At 30.8% G+C, this 27052-nt stretch overlaps 1 protein-coding gene across 1 annotated transcript in view; it reads right to left on the bottom strand.

Moving 5' to 3' along the window:
• Nucleotides 1–299: 299 nt before the first annotated feature.
• The window catches only part of LOC124536424 (GTP-binding protein REM 1), a 167743-nt gene continuing 140990 nt past the window's right edge, over nt 300–27052 (bottom strand). The window contains exons 3-5 of the mRNA XM_047112965.1: nt 19825–19910; nt 6351–6540; nt 300–4475 (exon numbers count right to left, since the gene is read on the bottom strand). Coding sequence (XP_046968921.1) covers nt 4198–4475; nt 6351–6540; nt 19825–19910 — 554 coding nt within the window. The 3' untranslated portion in view covers nt 300–4197. The remainder of the gene's footprint in view (nt 4476–6350; nt 6541–19824; nt 19911–27052) is intronic.

Below are 27052 nucleotides of genomic sequence, written 5' to 3'. Positions count from 1 at the left end.
GTATTTAATTCGGATGTGATCGGTTTTACGCATTTTGCAAAGCTACATCTGATTTGTGTCGTAATATAACAAAGTTTAAATAAAACTATTTATAACGGATGAATCGCGTATATTAATTATTTTTAAACATCCCGACGTTTCGAGCACTTTGCAGTGTTCGTGGTCACGGGCAGACGAATACTGCAAAGTGCTCGAAACGTCGGGATGTTTAAAAATAATTAATATACGCGATTCATCCGTTATAAATAGTTTTATTTAAATGTGTAATCATCGCGAAAATTTAAGACAACATTATATAACAAAGTTGCCACGCTCTGTTTAGTTCTTTTGTAGTGACATCTAGATATATAAATAATTAAAAGAAATCAATTCTGAAGCTATATTTTGACAAAATCAAATTAAAGATATATTTTTAATTTAATTCGATTTATTAATAAAACAATTTCAATTAGTTTTAATATTTTTTTCATATTTGAACTTTTTATCGTTACGTGTACTTTTATTTAACATATTACCTATAAACATTTATTTATTATCTATGTATGTATTATTTGGTCTTCATTATTTACCAAAATAGTTGAGATATGATTTTGTTTACACATTAACGTATAGTGTAAATGCGTATAATTTTACTTATTACAATATTTTGTTATACAAATTATATCTAATATACGATACAAATTATTATACATAGCAAAGCTGTATAATCATTGATTATAAATACTATTTACATTTTTTAAATTTATAGCTAAATCCTTACTAATATTTATAAAGGATGGATGGAAACTACTGAATAGATTTTAATGAAACTTTACAATTATACAGTTCATCAGAAAAAATATAGTCTATGTTTTATAAAGATATTATGTAAATACATGAAAAACCAACTTATCAAACGCGAGCAAATGCGCCGGCAAAAACTTTTTGACATACTTGATTTTAATTATAAAAATGTTAAATTGTAAAATGCGGTCCATATAGATTTCAATTCGAATTAATTTAAAGCATTTTATTATGACAAGCTGAATCCGTAATTTAATCCTTAATGTTGAATCTACGTTAAATTAATCCTGGTTTGAGACTAAGTTTTAACATAGAATCCACGACAAAGCCTAATAATTAATCTCTTCGTAATCCATTTTAATTATAATTTCCAGCGATAATAGTTTTTAATTAAAATTTGCGCTATATTATATATTACAAAATAAACGAAAAGATAATACATTTGTTAACGATATTCTCCACTAACTAAAAGGCGTAGCTCTGTCTACGCGTATATTCGTAGCCTCGTAGACCGTAGCGTATTTTACACAATAACGTCATTCGAATTGATACACAATAGTGTACATAAATAAAAATGTAAATGTATTTCAAATCAATGATTATATATAACATATACTCTTAAATTAATTTAGTTATATGACTCTTAAATCTATGTAATATATTCTAAAGAAAATATGTAAAGGTTATATAACAAAAGTACTAGGGACATACTTATATGGTCATTCATTCATTTTACTTAAACAAGAACACATTTAGAACTCCCACAGACTAAAGACTTAACAATTCGACTTATTAACAATTGACTCACTTAACAGACAGTGTGCTCTCACCTTTAGACTTTGCACACAAATTACCAAGTTTCAAAAAACCAAGTTAACCAAAATTAAAAACATCAAAAAGGTTCTTTTCGGACAGTCAAAGGTATACGGGATGATATAGCTTTACAAACATAGTGTATACGTATACTAATATGAATTTATTGTAATTAACTACAATAATAAATCCAGTATCCCAAAAGTATGTAGTCTGTGGGAATCCTTAAGCTTAAATATATTACACAAGTGAATATATCGAAGCATTGGTGTAGGTTTATAATATATTAATTTTAACAATAAAAGGCACTGTTTCTAAAAATTTAATTACAATCATTATTATTGGAGTTCTGTACATAAATTATAATTAGTCGGCGCAGACAGACAGACAGGTAATAACTCAATTGGACATATACATATTTTCCTGTTGTTGTCTAAGAGTAACTATTTGGAAAAGGATTCAAGACATAAGAGACTGAACTGTATTGATTTTCTTCAATTTTATTAATCATTTTAATATTCATATTATTTTAAAATGTAAAAAAGGTTATAATGTATCCAGTACATTTATTGACATTATTGTTTAAAGTTATTATATAGAAAGTCTGCGCTGACTGGTTCAAATATTTTCGGGTTTTAACGCAGTAAACTATCACGGAATTGGTGTTTCAATCAATTCGATTAAATCGAATTAAACAACGTATAAATAACAAGTAAATTATATCGTTGCAGTGAAAACACGTAAAGCGAAAAATAATTGCATTTTGTATTTAATCGTTGGATAAACGAAATGAGAGATATATGTTTAATGCTATTAATAATAATGAGAACTTTGGGAAACGTTACTGATTCATTTAATATTTAAAGATTATTTTGAAGATCAGAGCCATGATGGTTTAGTTTCTATTAGACTATGCCTTAAGCATTTATATATTAATTTGTGTTTTAAATGTAAAAATTGTATCTTTGTAAATTGACAATTCAAGCCTACAAAAGCTTATTTGAATAGAATATATCTTGATATTAATCAAAGATTTAGTTTTTTTCTTTTTCGACTTGTTATGCCGAATAATAACGGTGACATGTGATTGGTCGCTCTTACAATAAGCCCGGCCAATCAGGACGAGCTTTCGACAGTTGACATTTTGACACGGGACAGATTGTCATCTAACAGTTTAACTTCGATAGATTACAATATAGCGAAAAATAATGCGTTAAATTGCAATCATATTTCACGGTTTGCAATATTTCGACAGTTTACAATCTCACGAGATAGATTGTAATCTAATGAATGTTTTAATCTTACGGTGAGATATCTGTACTAACCAGTATCGAATGAGCTCTAATCTTCGCTTTGAGTAAGTAAACCTTTATCCAGTATATTAAATAACTTCTCTACTAATCTTTTACCCGAATGGATTTTCGTTCTAAAATTTGACAGATTATTCTGCGCAATTACAATGTTTTCACTGCGTAACGATTTTATACGGATTATAAACACAGGTATTATAAATAGCTATCAGGACATGACTACTACACATCAATTATGTAATTAGATTATTTAATCAAATCCTTAAGTGCGTATGCATCGTATAGTATATACATTTATATTAATATCAAATAGTTGATATCACTTATATTTAAAATACTAAATTAAATAAATTTCTTACTTAATATTATTAATTAAAGTATATAGTATCGAATTATTATTACTTTTTTTTATTTTGCATCTGTTGTGGTTTTATAATTCCTAATTTTTATTAGGTTATATAATTTCAATGAAAGATCAAATTATTTTTACATCGTCCGAGACGATATCGTTTCGATATTAAATAACTATGGTAACTGTATTAAATTAGCTTTTAAAAATTAGTTCATTTAAACCGTCAAGACAATAATTACGATATCGAAATATTAATTATTGTTATTTATTATAATTCTATATTTAAACTGGACGATGTAAAAGGGACTAAGGTTTTTTTTTTAAAGGTAAGTGTACAAGATATTAATCTTTAATCCCATTAATAAGTTTTAAGAAATAAGTTATAGTTTCTTTGAAGTTATACACATTTGTTTTTTTTTTTTTTAATTATAGATTATAATGGTCCAATAATATTGTAAATTTACTGATTTATGATATTTTTACATGAAATTCGTAAAATATATATTATAGTTACTTAAATCATTAATTTATGATACATAGTATTGCTGATTGTTGTAAAACGACGTCAAACATACATATATAACTATAGATAGTTGGGGAAAATACTTTCACTTACATATATATCTTATATGAGACGAATACGATTAAATTCCTTCAAAAACTTGGCACATACATCTAATATTACATAGTATTATTTGGCATTAAAATACGATATAAATCGGGTGCCATGTCGCTTTTATTTACGTAATGACTGATGTTTTAGTAACAGAATATGGATTATATTTCGTTTTGGATCTAATAAAACGTCCCTGCTATGTGATCTTATACATACCAAACAACACAGCACCAAAACTAACCTAATATTACATAATAATCAATTGTATGTCGAAGCCCGCGGTCAATTGTCCGTTATACAAACACGGGCCCTTCACTTTCCACTCACAGGACATGTAAATTTTCACAGTTTTTGAATTTCGAATCCTCTTTGCCGAAAATCCATGTTAACATCTGCCTGGCTTTCATACTCGCTCGTACTACACCCCTCGATTTGTACCAATGTGCAGGGGATGATTCTCTGCCTCCGTCGGCTGAATATTGCTGCCTCTTTAGTCGTATTTGATTGAGAATACCCACGAGTAACTCGTCGACGTTGTGGTTGATCCCAACAGAGACTTCTATGAACTTCGCTTTATACGTGCACGCGAGACATTTGCCGTCTGTGAACAAATAAATCATATGAACAAAAATTCCATCGAAAAAACTTCGGAGTCACTGGGAATAAATGTTGTCAACATTAAATAGTAACTTTCTGCATGTTGTACGGACGCTATTAAGTTGTAGAAGTTATTTTAATAGAAAACGAGTTCGTATTAAATTAAATTCTGTAAGTTTCCAGGGCATATATTTTTAAAGTTTTAATTAAATATATTATTAGTTTGCTAAGTATTACTCTATTGCAATGATGAAATATAATTTTAAAAGTAAAGAATAACGTATCACAAGTCAAACATATGTTACATTTCGAGATTTTAATCTAGTGACAATAAGTGCAAGGGCTTTTACTCATTTAAAGGGGATTGTCAGAATACGAAATTTGTCTTTCAGGTTTCGTGGATTTATTATAAGGAAGTAATTTATAAATAATATTTAAAAATGACGTAAAAATCTATGACAAGATTTAATCTTTTAAATATAGAACAATGTAAATAAAAATTAAACAGATATACTTTTAATGACTTTTTTCTTTTCCGTAAGTATTTTTACAGTAGTTGGGCACAAACTGTTCTGCCACAATGTAACAATATATGTGGAAGCCTGGGTGGAGGTTTCTCGGTTCTAAATTTTGAATTTTTTATTGATTACTCGAGTACAATTAATAAAGATATAAATGTCATTTATATCGTATCGTATTCAGAGGTAATAATATACCTTTCTACCGGAGAAAGTGTTTTTAGAATTCCATCGTAAGTTCCGGAGGTTTTCCTACACACAACAATCAAATATTTGTACCAGCTGTGATTTTAACTAAAAAAGGCTTATTCCTAAAGCAACGTTGTTATCAGATTGGTAACAATTTCAAGGTCAAGATATGGTCAAATCAATTGACATAATAATAGGGATAACAAAGTTACGATTCGATCTAGAGAATTCCCTAAGGGTTTTTTTAGATAGAATATGTTGTATAAAGTTGGAAACATTTTTGGGCAAGATTGTCAATTACAGTTTTCGTTGAGATTGGATTTGTCATGTTATTTTAAGAAACATTAAGCCGGTTTTCGGTTTCTTTATTTAATTCACATTTTATTACATCGAAAAGCTTTATTTATTTAAGCACTTGAAATATCTTTTTTGAGGTCTTTATTGTGTTTCATAAGATACATCAAATTTCATTTAACGTAAAATTATAAACTTTGTACAACTATTTTGATAAAACCTAATTGAACATTGTCAATCTTTGATAAACTCGTCCGCTATTTTCCTTAATATATTGACGGTGTAATATGTGAGCGAGTTTATAAGGCTTTTGAACTTAAGATATTGGGTTTTAATCCAAAGTCAGGCCAGTAAAAGTTTTCTGGTTAGAAGCTCTAGTTGGCAGTTTAGACTGGCGTCTAATCTTGTGCACTATGAAGTTGTCGCCTTTAGCTATAGCTTACTTTATTCATACCAATGCTGTTTTTGGAATATGGCATAAAACTTCAACATTATATATGAATACACATCAATAGTATTTATAAATAATTTATAAAAAAAATTGACTTCAAAATTAGAAACAGCCAGTGAACTAAAGATAATAAAGAAAAATCTATGAAACGTTTTGACCGATTTTAATGAAATTTACACTGTTCATTTAGTTGAAGTGTACTTAATTTAGATTCAAAATGATCATCTCAATACGACTTTTAGTTTTCGAGAAATTCGTGAAAAAACATACAAAACATACACTTACGAAACTAAGCACACGTGCTTCTAAGGCTAAATGGATCATCATACTGAAATATAATAAAATTCTAACAATGTTACATACATATCAAACCTCCTTTGAAGTCGGTTAAATTAGAAATAAAGAATATAATTGTTTGGAGTAATACCTTGAGTAGAAACAGCTCTACTCCTGGCCAGGTCGATTTTGTTGCCAACGAGGAGCGCCGGTCGGGCCCTCAGCATGTCGAAGTCAATAAGCCTCGCCAGTTCCTGTTCTGCCTTCTGGAACGAAGCCTTGTCCACCACAGAGTAGATAACCACGAATGCATCTGGTGGCTCTGAACGATCGATTTCTTCCTACGAAAAGAAAAAAAATACACCTTAAGATAAATTAAGACACTTGGTGGTATGTCTTTGTGCAAGCCCGTCTGAGTAGGTCCCATCCACTCATCAGTTTTTCTACCACCAAATAATAATACTCAGTATTGTTGTGTTCTGATTTGAAGCGTGCGTGAGCCAGTGTAACTACTGGCACAAGGGATATAACATCTTAGTTCCCAAGGTTGTTGGCACATTGACAATGTAAGGAATAGTTAATATTTCTTACAGCGTCATTGTCTATGGGTGATGGTGACCACTTACCATCAGGTGATCCAAATGCTCTTGCGCCAACCTATACCATAAAAAAAAATTTCTTCAACAAACAACAACAGCCTGTAAATTTCCCACTGCTGGGCTAATGCCTTCTTTCCCTTTTGAGGTAAAAGGTTGGAATCACAGTGTTCCAATGCGGGTTGGATCTTCAAGCAGAATAAAATTAGAAACTCATTTAAGAACACGATCGTCACATGTCAAATTTTATACGCAATATTGACGCGACGTTTATAGCGAGTTATCGTAAGTCGATTTATAACACATCACGGGTGAGATACGACATGAGTTCTTACTGAATGCGACTGATGTAAAAATATATTCTGACACGATGGAAAAGCATGACTCGTAATGATAAACAGTAAGCAAGTGTGCGGGTTTATATTGGAAAATCATTTAGACGTGAAATATGAGTATGGAAAAGAATACCTGTCGATCTGTATTTGATTAGTAAAATTATGTTTATTATGGTCATTAAAATATTTATTAAAATATAGGGGATTTTTTAATAACTGTTACGTTTACTATATAATAATTAAAGGATTGTAATCAATTAAAAAACTTATTAATAATAGATATATTATTTAAAAAATATATAAGGATAGTCGATTTTCATGCAGGATAAATTAACAATCTTTATCTATGATAGATCCGATCGAAACTTTATACATGATATAGTGATATGATGAATATGAAAATATTGTTTTAGTTTTATTTCACAAGAGCAAAGTCTGGTTTTTATCTGGTATTGTAAAATCAAAATCAAAAATCAAAATAAACTTTATTCAGGTAAGCTTTTATAAGCACTTTTAATCGTCATTTTACAATTAAGTGAAGCTACCACCGGTTCGGAAAGTAGATTCTACCGAGAAGAACCGGCAAGAAACTCAGTAGTTACTCTTTTTTAACATTTAAAAAATACAACGTCATGTTAAATAATACAATTATTTAAATTGATGTATCCTACTTGGAAGTCAACAGGTATTAACTCCACGCTTTTTTATCATCTATAAAATCTTGTATCATATAAAATGCTTTTTCTACCAATGTATTTTTTACAAACGATTTGAATTTACTAAAAAAATTACTTTTACTTATCTCACTTTTATTTATCTCAAAAAAATACTAAGTATACTCATCTCTTACCAATATTTCTAGTGAAATTTTACTATTAATAAGTATTACATGTGCAGAATTGTAAACGACTACTTTTTTATTGGGATACATTTTTATATACTTTTATTAAATATTATAGAGTCCGAGTATCTTATGTATATAAAACTAATTGGTTTTCTGTTCGCTTCGTTCGTCTAGCTCGTAGTTCGCTTTGAAAATAAATTAATCTTCTAAATTTAGTGTAGTATAACAAACTACTATAAAGTCGTGAACCGAATATAACATAATATAAAGAAATATTTTTACCGAAAATCCCATAGAATACAACTCTTCTGTAAAGATTTAAATTATATTTAAAATAAAATACGATAGAGAAATTTGAAAAAAAGACGTAACTCACAGATAAAGATTTGTTACAAAAGTTTATCTAATTAGAAAGCCTTACCGTTTAAAATAAATTAAAAACGTTAACGTTTCGTTATGACTTTTTTACTCTAATGTTCTTTTAATTTTCTTTACTCACTTAGAGTTTTCATTTTCACTCGAGTGAAAATTAGCTTCGTTAATTACTATCCTTCGCTCGCGTATCCGCATGAAATACTGTGCTAATGAAAACCAATTTACCTTGACCCTTCTGCAAAATGCAGTCTTTAGACATTTAAAGGTTTCTCTGGTGTGGAAAGTGACACAAACAATTAAGCATTTCTTTTATACAAGGTTTTAGGTTAAATTTATGTGAAAGAGATTTTTTTCATATTTTTTGTTAAATAAACTTTTAAAAATTAATAAAAAATGAGTTTTATACGTTAACAGATTTGTTATATAAAATGTCGATGATTAAAGAGTATGGAGTTGATATTTGTTGATTTTCATAAATAAAATAAGTGAATTTATGTACACTTATGTATGAAATCAAAAATCAAAATAAACTTTATTCAAGTGGGCCTTTTTTTACAAGCACTTTTGAATCGTCATTTAACAATTAAATGAAGCTACCATCGGTTCGGAAAGTAAATTCTGCCGAGAAAAACCGGCAAGAAACTCAGTAGTTACTCTTTTTCAACATTTAAAAAATACAATCATATTAGTTAAATACTACTACTAATATAAATGTATGTAATGTACCCTGCCTGGAAGTCAACAGGTATTAATTCCAAGCTTTTTTATCATCTACAAAATCTTGTATCGAATAATATGCCTTTTTTACTAATGTATTTTTTATAAACGGTTTGAATTTACGAAACGACAACGTTAAAAAATTCTGAATTATTTCATGAACATTGATGAAAAAGTGTAAGTATATATACTTAATAAGTTTATACAAGTCATTCAAAAAACATTGGTTGCTTTATATTATTTTAATCTGAAAAAATATAAATGTTGTATTGAAATTAATGAAATATAGCATATGTATGTGTATATTACATAGTCCAGTCCAGTCAAATCCATATTTGTAATAATATACTATTATTAACTATTTTATACCGGGTTGAATATTTTCACTAATCGATAAAACGAATCTTTAAGACGGTATAAAGTATATGTATTATTATATCTCTATTAATATCTCCATAAATAAAATACATTAAAATTCTTTGATTATGCCAGAAGCAGAAGTTCCAAGATTACTTTTATAGTGTCTAAAACAAAAAATGTTAAAAAAAAAGTTTTTTAAAAACCTTTTAAATGTAATTAAAACCTTTAACAAGTATCAAAAATAAAGTCTTTTCCACTAAAATGCAATTAAAAATACGTTCTACAAAAACCGTAACTCCATTAAATCTACAAATAACATAAATTAATTGAAATTTATCTGTGGTTAAATACGAATTGATTGAAAAAACATTCCAGTGAGATAATTTATTTATTTAAATAGGTTATTTGGGAGAATATATTCAACAACAACAACAAACGCCTGTAGATTTCCCTTTGCTGGGCTAAGGTCTCCTCTCCCTTTGAGGAGAAGGTTTGGTACATAATCTACAACGATGTTCCCATGCGCGTTGGTGTACACATGTGGCAAAATTTCTATGAAATAAGACACATGCAAGTTTCCTCACGATGATTTCCGAGCAGGAGATGAATTGTAAAGACAAATTAAGCACATTCATATTTAGTGGTGCTTGCCTGGGTTTGAACCCGCAATCATGGGTTAAGATGCATGCGTTCTGACTACTGGGCCACATCGGCTCATACATTTTAATACTAACTGATATTATGACACAAGTCTTCATGTAAGGCTGTGATATCTGGCAACAGATCAGAAAAACCTTGGTGCGGAATAGCGCACCAACAATACTCTGAACTATTCATTTCGTAATAAAGCGGTTTAGCGTATATCTGTATGTATTATGTTAATAATGTTATTCTACACACATACTCATATTCGAATAAACTTGCAATACGAGAACTTACTGGCACACTTACAAATACCAATTTATAAAAGATAGGTATTCGATTAACTTAACTTTGCCGCTGTCAACTAATATTACCATTAGGAAATAAAACTAGTAACAAAATTGTTACAATACTTATTGGTTAATAAATATATATTCTGTATAATACTCTAGTTTAAGTTCATTACTTTATATCGAGTTAATTATGATCAGTGTTTATAAATAAATGTAATTAATTGCTCTTAATTGAAATATACTTTATGCTTAATTTGCGTTCACTGTTTACTATATCAAATATATGCTGAAGCTGTGCCTGCCACTTCGTGAGCGTTCGAATTAAACTAAAATTTTATATATATTTCTAAAATAAAAGTAGCCTATGTTACTCTTTATTAATCAGCAATCTGTCAGCGAAAGTCCCGTCAAAATCGGTCCAGCCTTTCCAGTGATAAACCGGATCAAACAGTCAGACACAGTAAGACAAAAATTGTAAAAAAATGTTATTTTAGCATATGCGCCCTGTACACATGCATATATGCATTTAGTAAAAAGCGGTTATTTTAATATTACAAACAGATACCTCAAGTTTATATATATAGTTAATTTCACACAGCCTTCTGGTTTATTAAGCATAAACATACACCAAAACCAAATGAAATAGCCTATTCGTATAATCCAGATATTAACGCGGATGAAACACTGAGGTACAAATACTATTATAATAAAATCTGTATAATTTTAACAAATGCATATTTCGAATATTTAAAGCGTCATATTGGCAAATTTTAATTATAATTTGTATTTGTTTGAACCAATATTTATTAAACAGAGGTTGACCGCTTCGGTTAATGTAAATACTATATTAATCATTCAAAGCATATGAAAATATAAGCGCTCATTGCATATTCCAGGGGGATGATTCTACTAAAAAGTTGTCGCTTTATCGTCATCGAATCGATTGTCAAAACGGAAATCGTTTAGCTATGTACCAATTCTATTAAACATCCAGTTGAGGTTCGCTTGAAGGTAGTACGGAATAGAAAAGGGATTGTATTGTTATTATTTAGTAGAATTGCTCCCCGGGCCATAATCGACGCGTTTGGTTAAATGAATTATAATCAGCACCGCCTACGAGATTGATTAACCAACATAGAAATACGAAAAAATGCGTTAGCTCTTATAATATTATTAAGATAATTCTGTTTTGTTTTACACATATATTTTTTGAGCATTTACTAGTTTGTAAGTTTGTGTGCGACAACGCTTCACGCCTGCACACATACAGATAAGTAACCAAATATCCTACTGCTAAACAACAATACTTAGCCAGTACACCTGTCACCGTAGGATTACAAAATATTGAGAATCGTGATATGTGATTGTCATTTAACGCGTTATCTTTCCCTGTTCCTATTGCCTATGTCCTTTCTTGGATTTCGCTTCATATCAAATTTCATCAAATTAGGTTCAGTGGTTTGGTCGTGAAGAATAGTAACTACTGTAAATCTCTGTATGCTATAAAATGTTGTATTTAAAAAAAATGGCGACAGACAAGCGACAAGAGACAGATTTAGTTTAAGTTTATAATATTATTAAGGTATCAAAGATTTCAGCGTAAATAAGTTGCGTATTTTGTTTGCTTATCACAACTGCTTATTTTTTTGTAGCGTGTGATGATGGATCGATTAATATTTGATACTCTCACACAAAAATTAGAGATAGCTTACGTCCTGACATAACGAACCGGCTACCTAAAACTCTAAAACGATCTTCTTACATTCTGTTGCATGCGGGTGTTATTGATATACTATAAATAAATAAATAAAATTCAATTATAATTTTGACTCAAACAACTGGAAATAAATTCAATATAGACGATTCAATATCATTTCAAACCGCTTTGTTTTTATTGGTCATTCCTCAGCTGTTTTGATTGAATCGACGAAGCTTTGTATTGCTTTGATTATTTTCCACAGTTTTGAAGTGCAAGTACAGTCGCGGTGAGAAAAGGTTCGTCACCTTAAGATCTATTTTGAGCGAAAAGATAGTTGAAAAATGTTGAAAAAGATTAACTACTGAGTTTCTTCTCGGTAGAATCTACTTTCCGAACCGGTGGCAGCTTCGCTTAATTGTTAAATGACGATTCAAAAGTGCTTGTAAAAGCATAGATGAATAAAGTTTCTTTTGATTTTAATTTTTGAATCTGTTTTACCGATTGAGAATATATGACACTAACAGACATATTTTGACAATTAAGTACAAGATATAATATCTTATTGAAATTGTTAATGAATAATTACGCCATTAAAAAGATTTCATGTTGATATAATACTAGACGCAGTAAAGTTATCAAACTATATAAGTTTAATTTTATATGCAGTTATTAGTTTAGTGCTTTACTTTCATAAGGTACTAAGAGTTGACGACTTGATAAAGGAATTAATTTGAAAACTGACGAAGGTTTTTTACTCTGACTGTACATTCGAAAAGGAAACGTTGAATAATACAAAGGAATTCTATTATGTACTGTCGTGAGTGTATGGTCGTTTGTGTGTTAATGTACTCATATAAACTGATAGTTTAACAGCGTTACGTATACGAACTTCTTTATAAAATGTGTTTTAGCAGGTGCTTTGATTACTCTAATTTCTCTTTCTGACGTAGTTGATTTGACATTCGAAAGAAGGAGATGGTTTAAAGATTCATTTGTCACTTATATGTTATAAATCTGTTCACTAACGAAGGCGCACCCCTCCAAGTTAAATTATTGGGGTGCATTAATAAATATAATCTAATTTGACTTTTTGCTTCCTTTGTTCTGACTTAAGTAAAAGTATTTCCTTTTATTTCAATACTGTAAGATAAGGAATATCTAACGTGTATTTATGGGCATAATTTCGATATCGTTTTGTTCTGATTTTATTGTCACTGTAGCACATCAACTTCTATATCTTTGAAACCACCATGACAGTGTTATAGATTATATATCTTACAGGTTCTTCTTTATATGCAAGTCTTAAGGTCATTTGGACATTAATATGAGACAGTACATGACCTATCAAAATAATCATCAATAATCAATTATAAATAATTTAACTTCTGATCACTGTGATCAGAAGTTTTCTTTAGAACACAAAGAAATTCATAAAGTTAGGCTCATAAAGTAAACTGTTTTAAAGATATTGTGGCGTGTAAATTAGCTTATTTAGATCTAACGACACAAGATCCAAATGAACTTTATAATTCATTTTTTGAATTAATATTAATAGAATTTAATAAAATATTCAAAATGAAATCATTTTATAATAATACAAAATTGAAGTTTAGTGACTGGGCTACTATTGGTATACATAAAAATAGAAATAAATTATACGACCTATATGGTATGAAGCAGTGGAATCAAAACGAAGCCTTTCTAGGATATGTCAATAAATATTCCAAAATATTTAAAACAGTATGTATTTATGCTAAGTATTTATACATAAAGAACAAAATTTTGACTTCCGATAATAGAATAAAGGCCACTTGGGACATTATTGGAAGTGTTAGAGGAAAACCTAAAAAGGAAAGTATACCTATCAAATTAAACACAGGCAGTAAATACACAAATTCTGATTTGGAAGTTGCAAATTTATTTGAAACATTTTTTGATAACATACCTAATAAAATAACATCTCATTTAAAATCATCTACATTAGATGCAGCTAGATTATTAAATAAACATGTTTCTAAATGCGTTATTGATTTTTCTTTTGAAACAGTTTCTGCAATAGATGTTATAAAAGTATTTAAAACACTCAATATTAAAAAAACTAACGACGTATGGGGCATTTCGATAAAATTCATAAATAACATCATACACGATATTGCTCCGTATATAGCAGGAATTTTTAACAAGAGTTTGGACACGGGTTCATTTCCTGACTTGTTAAAATGTTGTAAAGTCTTACCACTTTTTAAGAATGGAAATAGGAGCGATCCCAGTAATTACAGGCCTATTTCAATACTCCCATCTTTAAGCAAAATTTTCGAAAAAATTATTTTAAATCAACTTCTTATCCATTTTGGTACAAATAAAATTTTTCATAGTGAGCAATTTGGTTTTGCAAGAGGTCGATCAACAACTGATGCGGGAATTGCGCTTCTTAAGCATATTTACGATGCTTGGGAGAAATCACAGAATGCTATTGGAGTATTCTGTGATTTATCTAAAGCATTTGATTGTGTAGAACACGAGACGCTTCTTTATAAGCTCAAATATTACGGCGTTAAAGGTAGGGCTCTTGATCTCATTGCTTCATACTTAAGTCAAAGAATCCAGCAAGTTTTCATTAATGGAATAAAGTCTACTGGATCTACGCTAAAATGGGTGTTCCATAAGGTTCAATTTTGGGTCCCTTTCTGGGTCTAGGAATAGTCCTAGTATATATAAATGACCTTCCTTTCTTTGTTAAAGGTATTTGTGATATAGTATTGTTTGCTGACGATACTTCACTGAATTTTAAGGTTGACAGGAAAAAAACTGACTATGACGATGTGAACGGTGCCTTATCACAGATACAAGATTGGTTTAATGTAAATAATTTGGTTTTGAATACTCAAAAAACAAAATGTGTAGTTTTTACCTTACTCAATGTTAGGAAGCAAAATTATAATATATCTTTAAGCGGTGGCCCGCTTGATGTAGCCGATACTACCGTGTTCTTGGGAATAGAATTGGATTCCAGACTTCAGTGGAGTCCCCATTTGTCGTCCCTAACAGGGAGACTCAGCTCCGCAGCATACGCGGTTAGAAATGTTAGACAACTAACTGATATTGATACCGCTCGTTTAGTTTATTTTGGTTATTTTCACAGTATTATGTCATATGGCATATTACTTTGGGGTAACGCTGCAGACATTGAATCTGTCTTTGTTTTACAAAAGAGAGCAATTCGGTTTATTTATAATCTTGGAGCTAGAGACTCTCTTCGGGATGTTTTTAACAGAGTAGGAATACTCACTGTTGCGTCGCAATATATTTACAACAATATCATGTATGTTCACAGTAACATTGATCACTTTGATAAAATCAGTGATAATCATTGTATATGCACTAGAGCTTATAACGCCAAGTTTCCGACTCCGCAAAGTCAATAAATCTTTCTTGGGGCAAGGTATCCATTTCTATAATAAAATTCCACAGACATTTTTAACTTTGCCGTCTCGTAAATTCAAATCGTTTATAAAAAATACATTGGTGAAAAAGGCGTATTATTCGATACAAGATTTTGTAGATGATAAAAAAGCGTGGAATTAATACCTGTTGACTTCCAGGCAGGATATATTAATTTAATAATTGTATTAACTTAAAAATTAACTAACATGACTGTATTTTTTTAAATGTTGAAAAAGAGTAACTACTGAGTTTCTTGCCGGTTCTTCTCGGTAGAATCTACTTTCCGAACCGGTGGTAGCTTCACTTAATTGTTAAATGACGATTCAAAAATGCTTGTTAAAGCCCACTTGAATAAAGTATACTTTGATTTTGATTTTTTGATTTTATCGCAAACGTTAATAATGGGTAATGGTTCGGAATATTGGAAGTTACCCAAGATTTAAACGACTAAATTCAAAAGGCGTGGCAAAACCATTGCATAGAGGAATACCAATCGCACATTTTAGGTTTCCTCACGATGTTTTCCTTCACCGCCGAGCACGAGATGAATTATAAACATAAATTAAGCACATATATATAGTGGTGCTTGCCTGGGTTTGAACCCGCAATCATCGGTTAAGATGCACGCGTTCTAACCACTGGGCCATCTCAGCTCTATATATGCTTAGATCTTTAAAAATACACAACGAATTTTGATGCGGTTTTTAGGGCTCCGTAGAGTACAAGGAACCCTTATAGTTTCGTTATGTCTGTCTGTCCGCCTGTCTGTCCTGGCTCGTTCTCCGCCGTTTCTGCACCGATTGCTACAAAAATTGGTGGAGAGATGTATGCTGATAATCCACAAATTGGTTTTAAAAATTAACGAAAAATTATTTTTATACAGCGAAAATTTAATTCGAAAAAAAAAAAACGATTTTGGGGTATCGTTAAAAAGGTATCTTTAAATACAACAAAAATTGCCTTGAAACCATGTGGATCAAACCCCCCAGTCTCGAGATATACTAATACAAAGTTAAAATTAGAGCATAACCTTAACTTTTGAAATACTATTACAATAATTCTGAAAAAAAAATGTGCTGTATACCTCCAACTAAGTAATTTCAATGAAAACTATAGCGGACTCTGTATCATACACAGTTATTTTTATACAACTCGACCAACTTATGATGTGCAGGTGCCCTAACTAAATGATATAATGTATGGAAATAATTACCTACAAACCAGGAAAATAAGTAGGAATGTTACATACCTACATACAGAAGTGGGCAAGGGTAGAAATAGAGATTGCTAAATTTCCATCTTATGGCTACGTAACCCTTTTATATGTATAATACATACCCAATATAATAGAGAAATAGATAATTTGAGTCTCTAAAGTGATGTCGTAAGACAAAGCGGTTTGTATTGTCGAAAACTGACAACGGTTGGAAACTTTCTAACACCTGGGATCCACTTATTAAAAATTTAAAATCCCAAATCCAACAGACTGCAAGACCTGAAGATACAGTTAGTGCCTTCTGCGTGCAACCGGAACGTTACTCAAGATACCAATTAAGAAATCGTTGGCGGTATTTGTAAATAATATTTCTTTTGTACATAAAATATACAAATGTCACCTCAGTCTACCCGTGACCACGAACGCTGTAAAGTGCTCGAAACGTCGGGATGATATTTAAATCCGTTAAAACAATTATACGCAATTTAAATGCGTTAAAACTAGATTTATTTCAATGTGTAATAATCGCGAAAATCTAAGACAACATTACCTAACTGTGTTAGTCGTAAGACATTCTGTACATAGTATATTTACTATTTAGTATCAGCATTGCACCCGTGCGAAGACGGGGTGGGTCGCTAGTTATTTATAGGTAATTAAATTGAGAGATGTGAATTATGTTCTTTAAGTTCCTTTACAAAACTGTAGCCGAAAACTATCACACAGAAATAGGTAACGACTATGAAAAGCACTTCGTATTTTAACTATAACAATTTACACATTTATTTTAACGTCTGTTTTAATGATAATGCATAAACAATTTGATAGTTGGTGTGCAAATACTGAACTGACTTTATTTTAAAAAACGACGAATGCTTTTGTATACAGATTAAAAATATAATTACTGAATAGTTTATAGATAATAAATCACAAATATAAAGGTGTACTTTGTATCACACTATATGGCGTTGTTATTATTGTTATTATTTTGATAATAATTAAAACAATTGTGATAGGTCCTCCCATTTTATACGTGGGCGCAAATTTGCGGAATCAAAGTAAGTCTAGTCATCTTATAAAAAGCTCGATTTATAACATTAATATTTCAACATACATGCGTACGTGACTCGCAATCAATTTCCTCATTTTCTGTACCCGTCGCTTGCCAAAAAATTACCTGAATTAAAATTTAATTTTAAAGCAGATAAATTTAAAATTCATCAAACGATCGAGACCAGACGAAGATTTTATTGGTTCGTGTACAATATTCCAGCATCGTTAATGCAGTCTGCATCATTGAGGAATTTCATCTTACACCTGATGTCAGTATAGTGTCTATACCAAATACCAATGATACTGGTATGTAGACATACATTGATAGCATGTTTGATTATTTGTTAAATACAGGATTTTCGCTTGCTAATGTTGTCACCAGTATTATAGCTAATAATCGTAATATCAAAGTAAACCTATGCATCGTTTTACAAGATTTTAATGTAAAACTACCCCCAATTCCAAATGTCTCATCTTCTGAGAAGACGAAGTTATAGATCTGTTCACTTAAGGCGGCCCCTTTACATTTAGCTATCGGCTTTTATTAATAAATATAATCTAATTAGTTTTTTAACGTCTTATTTCTTATATTATTCACCTCACGCACACTAAGACATCTTGTGCTTACAAGCGTCATTCACACTATCATCATCCTCTTGCCCTTTTCCCAATTTTATTTTATTTGGGGCGGCACAGCATGTCTTCTCTTTCCATACTTCTCTGTCAGACGTCATCTCACAAGTAACATTCTTTCTAACCATATCGTCTTTCACACAGTCCATCCATCGTTTTCTTGGTCGTCCTCTACCTCTATATCCATCCACATCCATGCTCAAGGCCTTCCTCACAATATGTTCCTCATTCACACTAGTGCTCACCGATAATATATCGTTATATTATCGCCTTGGTGATTGAGAAGCTCTGTATCCGATATTTAATGGGACTAACTACTTTTTAAATGTATTCGATTTAAACGTTGTTATAATTATAATTTAGAACTGTAAAAAATATTATTTTAACATTCAAGAGTCCCAATATCATATCACAAACTGATCAAATACTTTTGTTGTTAACAAGCAACAGCTTCATTTATTTTATTTCACTACAAAATACATTTTGGATCTAAGCAAAATCGCTTAAATTATTTGACCATTTACAAGAAGATTATAACAATTTTGTGTGTATTCCTTACAAAAGAAAAAAAAATAAATAAAATTAGCGTTTCAAATAATTACAAAATAAATGAAAACAAATATAGTAACTCTGTGTGTTGAAAGTAACAAGATATGTTGAAAGTTATAGTACGTAAGTTTCGAAGAAGTATCTCATATAAGAAGACATAGGAGTGTGGCTTAACAAATCTTGGCGTTACTGGAGTTTGTTAATATAACAAGCATATTTGTTGAACTTTATTCAATAAAGTATGTATTTAAAGTGAATTGTTACGTATATTTAGTTTAATGACTTTGATATAATAATTAAAATAGGTATAAAAGATACAGCTATATTTAAAAATATATATAATAATGACTACATCCGTGGTCGAGTAGTGAGTGCACCAGATCCTGGGTTCGATTCCCAGTCGAGTCGATTTAGAAAAAGTTCATTGGTTTTTTTTATGTTGCCTTGGGTCTGGGTGTTTCTGGTACCGAGGTAATTTTTCATAACACAAGTACTTATATATTTACATCAGAGGAATGTATGTGATGTTGTCCAATATGTATGTAGGTATGTATGTATTTATTTATATATTTATAATTACAATAAAAAAGTATTGCTATCGGTTCAAACTCGGGCAAGCAACAAGTCCTTTTATAAGTAATTCATCTGGAACTCAGCGGTGAAGGGCACTTGATAAAATTTTACGACATTTATAAATACTTTGATGTAGCGTGGTGGTTTACATAAAATACATCTCGATTGACCAGTATAATATGCCAACTTATTTACAAAAAAGCGCAATGTATTATACACTTAAACTTTTCTCGTGAATATTACTCGGTTTTGTTTTGGGGTCTTGTATTTAGTGATTATCATTTAATTTTGCTTACCTTAGTGCTTGTACAGTTCACAAAGTATAGTTCTGATTCTTCACCATTCAGCATTATAGATACTTTCTGTTCTGAACTGTCGATATCTGTAAAAGATTAAATTGAATTAGCACTAATAACAACAATATTTCTTTGAATAAATCATGTAAACTATTTGATTTTGTTTTATATGTGTACATATGTCAATTAAAACCAAATTTAATACCTAAATATTATCAAATCATAAATAATCGACTTATCCTAGATAACCGTTTAAATAACTTCGTGTTAGACGATGCTTGTCACCTATAGATGGCGTTAGTAGACTTCCTTAACGTGGAAAAGGCGGTAAAAAGTTTGACAGCATCGAATGGTACTTTTAGCCAGCCAGGAAATTGTTATATTTTTTGGTACGTGACATTGGCGAAAAAATCTGTGCCCTCTTGGCACAAATTAAAGCAAAATTTAAAAAAAAAATGTTCTGATTGTTTTTGTCGGCAATTTTCGGAATATGAATGGATGAATAACGAACTTATGTATTACTGATGAATTATATTATTGGCAGGTTATCACTTAACCTACCGCTAAACAAAATTTAATATTGTTTTGCCTCAATTTGAAGGGTGAGTGATAAAGTGTTATTAATATCAGCGCCAATGTATGGGCGATAGTGGTGCGATGTAAAATTTAAAATAGAGCATTTTAAAATTATTAATATTACAACTCTATCGCCATTTTAGAAAGTCATTTTTAGCTAGGAGAACAACAAGAAACTAGCAAATCGTTTATTCGAACCACAACCGATGTTTTCCTTTACCACTGAGCACGAGAAGAATTATAAACACAAATTAAGCATATATATATTTATCAATTAATGTAAATACAAATAAAATCTTATTTTTTTTACATGATTATTTATTATATCTATATTATATCTAAAGTACTAAATACTTTATTTGCGTCAACCATCGTCTTAAATATATATACCACCAAGGCCACTGTAATAAAAAGGATACAGGATCATCGAACTATAATTCTTGGGTGTCAATTTCAGCGATACTGAAGACGAAAAATGTTTGTACATAAATGTGTCGCAAAGATTAATCGCTATCCTTGTTTGAGGTGCCTATCTATATTAATATCTAATAGAGAAATAAAATTGTTAATATAAAAAAGACGAGCTGAGATGGCCCAGTGGTTAGAACGCATGCATCTTAACCGATGATTGCGGGTTCAAACCCAGGCAAGCACCACTATATATATGTGCTTAATTTGTGATTATAATTCATCTCGTGCTCGGCGGTGAAGGAAAACATCGTGAGGAAACCTGCATGTGTGTAATTTCATCGAAATTCTGCCACATTTGCATTCCACCAACCCGCATTGGAACAGCGTGGTGGAATATGTTCCAAACCCTCTCCTTAATGGAAGAGGAGGCCTTATCTCAGCAGTGGGAAATGTACAGGCTGTTACTTTACTTTACTTTTACTTTTTTTACTTTATATAGAAAAGGGGAGGGAGCGGATGCTTGCAGTCTTTGGAACTGACCTCTTTGGTAGAAAGCTATATTATTTCTGAGTGCTAATATATTAAATTGTATTTACATTTAAAATATAATTTTACTTGTTAAGAAGCTACAGCCCTGCATAGCCGGAGTGGGTCGATAGATATTTACATATGTTTTCATTTAATTCCAAGGAAGCTTTGGAGCCGAATATAATTAAGCCATGTTCAAAGCGTTGTCAAATTTAAAAAAAAGTAAATCTATCAAAATAATATTTATTAAGATTCGAACCTAAAAAAATAAATTAAAATAAACACTAGAATTAAATAAAGTTATCTAATATTAAGCAGGCGATTTTCTTTTGACTTATTAAAGTATTATAATATAAAATACGCTTCCCTATGTGTGGCGCGGTATTTTTTATTTCCGCTTGGAAGAAGCAGATGTCGCGCTGCGGACTTGCAGACATTTGTGGTTGTTATGAATTATTAAAGCATTGCCTTGAGAACTTAAATTAAAAAATATATTTCTAAATATACTGGGAAATTATTAGGGAATAAATAAACCCTTTTTTATGACAAAGGTAGGCGGACGAGGAAATGGGCGACCTATTAGTAAGTGGTCACCACCGTCTAATATCAATGGCGCTGCATAAATATCAAATAATCCTTATATCGCCAGTGGGCTATTAACCTTGAGATCTAAGATGTTATGCCCCTTGTGTATGTAGTAGCAGTGGCTTACACATGCTTCAAAAATGAACCTATTACTGTGACTTATCTTTGGTACCTAGCCAAAAATACTAAAACAAAGTCCTTTTTGTTGGTTTCAGAATTTATACGAGTAGTGTATTAAAATTTACGTAGAAAAGTTGTTACGAAATATGATATAATATTAAATGTTATTATGAACCAACTAGGAGTCTTTTCAAAGCAAGTTATTTCAGCATTATATAAATAGTACCAGTTCTTCAAGACCTCGTTACTTTGCCGTCGTCCAATATTGTTAGGAAGACGTTGAAGAGTTCATTCGACCATATTACAATTTACGAGATGAATTAAGAACGCGAAAATGCTCCTTAGTATCAGAGTTTGAGCATCCACGAGCTACAGTTTTCGCTTGCATTTAACCGAGTTTGAAATCAAAGTAATTTAAACATGTATAGTACGACACAACTTAGATGTAGCATCGGCAAATTCGTAAAACCGATCACATCCGAATTAAGGACGTTATCCCAAATTATCAATATTTATTATTTATGAGAATATGATCTTTACGCAAATTTAATAACTTGTAATATCATATGAACTAATGTATGCGTCAATTTGACACGTTGATTTTAATGGACTTGCTTTCTCAGGTTCAACTGCCGCGAGAATCTATAAAGACGAATAGCGTCGAATGGCGCGATAGCGTGCAATTTCTATTGGTTGTGTAAATGGACAATAATCGGTTTTATTAAATTTGCCGATGCTACATTTAAGTTGTGTCGTACGTTTAAACAGTTCCCACGTAAAACAAACGAAGTGTGCTTGACAGGTAAATGTCTGGAGAGTCGAAACTACTGTGACTCCGATGGAAACTTCTGGTCGTATCCATTTATGGAGCGAAGGAAATGTCAAGTTTGAGAAACAAAATTTATGTATACATATCATTGCTAACGTTGTTCTTTTGATTAAATTTTAGGTCGAGACGTTACGAGGTCATTGGGGATTTCTTGGGTGAACTCCCATGCCTCGGAAAGGACGTAAAGCCGTTGGTTGAACTCTTTCCGATCATGTCAGATTTGCTGTCTCATCGAATTATTATGAGAGGAAGAACTATAAACACACAAGCACTTGTGAACTATAAACTTTGCAGAGTATTTGGCTGGTCTCCTGGTTGCCTTAACTGAATTGGGTTGGTTGGTTGGGTTCTAATAATGCTTTTTCCTTACAAGTACCTTTGAAATCTGAGTGAGTCGGTATAACTACAGACATATGTGCCATAACATATTGGCTACCAAAGTTGGTGACAGTTTCGTACTGTAAGGAATGATGGTGACCACTCATGAAATAAAACTAAACAAATAGATATTTTTTTTATTAAATATCACATCTAATAATAGAAGAATATATCACACAATTGTAAAGTATGTTGACAGTCAACCAACAGCTTCAATTTAAAAAAAAAAAACTGCCTTCTACGTTATAACAAACCTCCTTGGGTATACTTTGCTAATGATCAACCCCATAACAGTTTACGATGCGCTTATCAAAAATAAATAATCTGTTTTTATGACACCCACAGGGTGAGATGAAGCGGGTATTATGCTGCCAGATATAGCTAATTATGCTATACTTTATGCCGTTGATAGCGTCACTAAAGATACGTGCTTATGGACAACCAAGGGCTCCAAATAAGTTGGTAATACTTTAAATAGTTCCCTGTAGAGAGCTGCAATGATTTGTGCCTCCTGCTCGTTTGGGCTACAGTTGGGTATACTAAAATAATTCTTACAAATATATATATATATATATATATATATATACATACGTTAATAAATTCTTTATGTAGATACATTTATACTAAAATCATATATTTAACAATAATATTCTGTTATTGTATTCGAATTCATACAAGTGTAATAAATTTTAGAACGTCATTCGTTTGGCTTTAAAAAATAATACAAGATGTTTTCCCGCGCAACATAATTATTAAAAATAAAAAAAAAACAAAAGAATCGCAGATAGAATGACAATAGGAGATTTTTTGCTTATTGGATTTTTAACTTCAGGACTATAATAGTTGACGGCATATGGTGCGCCATGTTGTTTATTGATACTGGTTGAAAAAGAGTGTCAATGGGAGTTGAACGGCGTTCTAGTGAAGCGTCGCGTCGATGGTAGCGAGGCAGCCATCTTGCATGGACAGTTACTTTCAACATTTTCCGCGCACCACGTTTGCTACGAATCGGTAATTTCCGACAGCTTATTTATCTTTTTCTAATATATTCAATGATTTATATTTTTTTCTATATACGATATTTTAAACTACTGCGTAATTATTTGTTTAATTAAAACTTTAATGAATTTCTGAACAATACTTTGAACATACACTCGCTTATATAAAAATATAAAACAAAGTCGCTATCAGTACCCATGTATGGTTATATCTTTAAAATTACGCAACGGATTGTGATGTTTTTTTTAATAGATAGATTGATTTAAAAGGAGGGTTTCTATGTATAAAATATGATCAATACAGTAGAGAAAAACAGATAATTTTATTTTCTAAAGTGATGTCGTAATACATAGCGTTTGTATTATCTAATGAATCAAAAACTGTGAACGTGGTGAGACATTCTGTAGTATACTTGGTATCAGGATTGCATCATTGGATCGCTAGTATATTTATAAAATAAAAGAAAAAAATAAATAAGATTCTATGTACTGATGTATTCAATACGGTTAACTAATAAGAAACTTTCATGTGACAAAACGTAATGGACCATTTAAAATCGACAGTATTTGTAAAAAAAGTATATGTTAATCTTCGTACCTAGTAACAGGTTTTTCCTCAATTAGTCACCTTATCGATCAGCGATTAATCAAAATGTTGGCGTGACTTATAATTTATCAACTGTAAGGCTTAAAGTAAACGCAATTATGTCCACTAGTGCTGTTATTTTATTAATTATTTTACATTTTTTATGTAGTTCCGTTATGTAACTTTATGGTATTGCTTGCTGGTGTAGTTAGGCAAATAAAAGGAAAGTTTAAGATTGTTAGGTGTTAAATACCGATGGGATTTAAAGCTTAAAAACCTTTGTACTTTAGTCATTAGTTTTTTTTTAAGTAAAATATATTGTAATGCGTCTTTAGTTTTCTTATTGTCAATATAAATGGAAAAGTAACGTTTCCAACTGAACCTATGATTTATGAAATTTGCTATGAAGCAATTTTGAACTTCAATGAACATAGCTGCTGGCGGAACATACTTTGAATTTTTTTTTAGCATTTAATATTTACGTGCTAAAGATATTCAATTCCTTATAACTTGGACTAATAATATCGGAAACGAATACGTATAAAACATTAACAGTTTTATACCTACATAGCACTTATTATTTTTATTTTATAATTAAACTCGACAACACGCTTTATAGTAGAAATAACTCTTGGATAAATTCTACCCAGAGCTATTGAGATTTCGTTTGTAAGAAATAAAATTCGCTACGTCTCATAATTATTACCTTAACTCTTAAACTTTCAAACCGTACAACGAAAAGCAATTTACCTCTTACGCCTTTTCAAATAATTTAATGACGCTGTTCTTACCAAAAGAGGTTACACTGTCAAGATCGACTTAAAAAAAAGAAACTATATATTCTTCCAAATTTAAAACTAAGTTTAAATTTGTTACCAATAACATTTGAAATTATGTTTTTATGCCGTTTATAATTAAAACTCTTAGACAACAAATAGAGCAGTTAAAAAAAAAAACAAATACCTGATTGTTCATCCACTGCTTTCAGGGACATTTTTCGACTACACAATCGGAATTGCGATCCAACGAAGAAATGCTATTAGCATTTTTGCCAGCATTCCGCTAGGTCATAATTTGCACGCATACAAGTTTTTTACTTGGTTTTCTTTTACGTATTTGGAAATACACTTGTGAATCTAATAATAATCCGATACGTTCGTATGGAAAACATACGATACAAAAGACAAGGAAATATGTAAGCAATAAAACTTATAAGGATTCTTACAAAGGCCAATTTACGAACTTCTAAATTCAACAAATGATTCACTCATATTTTCATGTAACAAGGAAGAGATAACAGGAATAACTCTGTGATTTCGTGACCTTTTCAGTGAAATAGTCAGTAATGCCTGTAATTGTATCACAGCTGGTCTTCTTTAGAAAAATTTTGGAAGTTCCACACTGCTCCCATCTGGGTTGACAGATAAATCTGTGGTGAATTTATGTTCGACGTATGCAAGTTTTATCACAGTTGGTTTTTTTGATTACAAATATGGCAATTCTGTGTCTGTGCTGTGGGGATTATTTTGAGATCGCTCGCTTATCATTGTTTAAGAATTACACGTTCTAATAATTATATATCAATACAGATTATAGTGTTGTGTTCCGGTTTAAAGGGTGTGTGGGAGATTTAGGTTGACGGCGATGTCAGATAAAGTTACTATTTCTTATTGCAATGCATACGTGCTGAGGCGATCACTTGCACCTAGCCGCATTTATGACGGTCCGCTTACCATTATAATAAAAATAAGTTGATTATTGATTATTAAGAGTTGAATTTTTCACCAGAAGTTAGCATGAGACAATTATGAAGTATATTTATAAGAATAAAAGATTAAGATTGACTAAGAAAAACATAAAAATAAAATGATTTAATATTTATATATACCACCCACAAATCATCGGTAGCAGTTCTTAAATGCTCGTAAGACCCAACTTGATTAACGAAGTATAATTTGATATGTTTTGAGTTGACATCTACTAATTTAAATTCTAAGAAACTTTTTCTGAATTGATAATCTTATGACGATGATTATTTTATTAAAAACGACCAAAAAGTTTTTATTATATTCGTATTTAATTAAATCCAAAGGTCGAAAGATTTTCACAGATGTTTAACTTACGAATTATAATGTTGGTTTATTAAATTCTATTTGAATACGGCGTAATGAGCACGTGTGCTGGATAACGAAGACTCATGTAATTTCTCCCAACCTC

Source organism: Vanessa cardui, chromosome 16, assembly GCF_905220365.1.
Source record: "Vanessa cardui chromosome 16, ilVanCard2.1, whole genome shotgun sequence".
Lineage (NCBI taxonomy): Eukaryota > Metazoa > Arthropoda > Insecta > Lepidoptera > Nymphalidae > Vanessa > Vanessa cardui.
The sequence above is the reverse complement of the archived record's forward strand: the minus strand, read 5'-3'. Positions and strand labels throughout refer to the sequence as shown.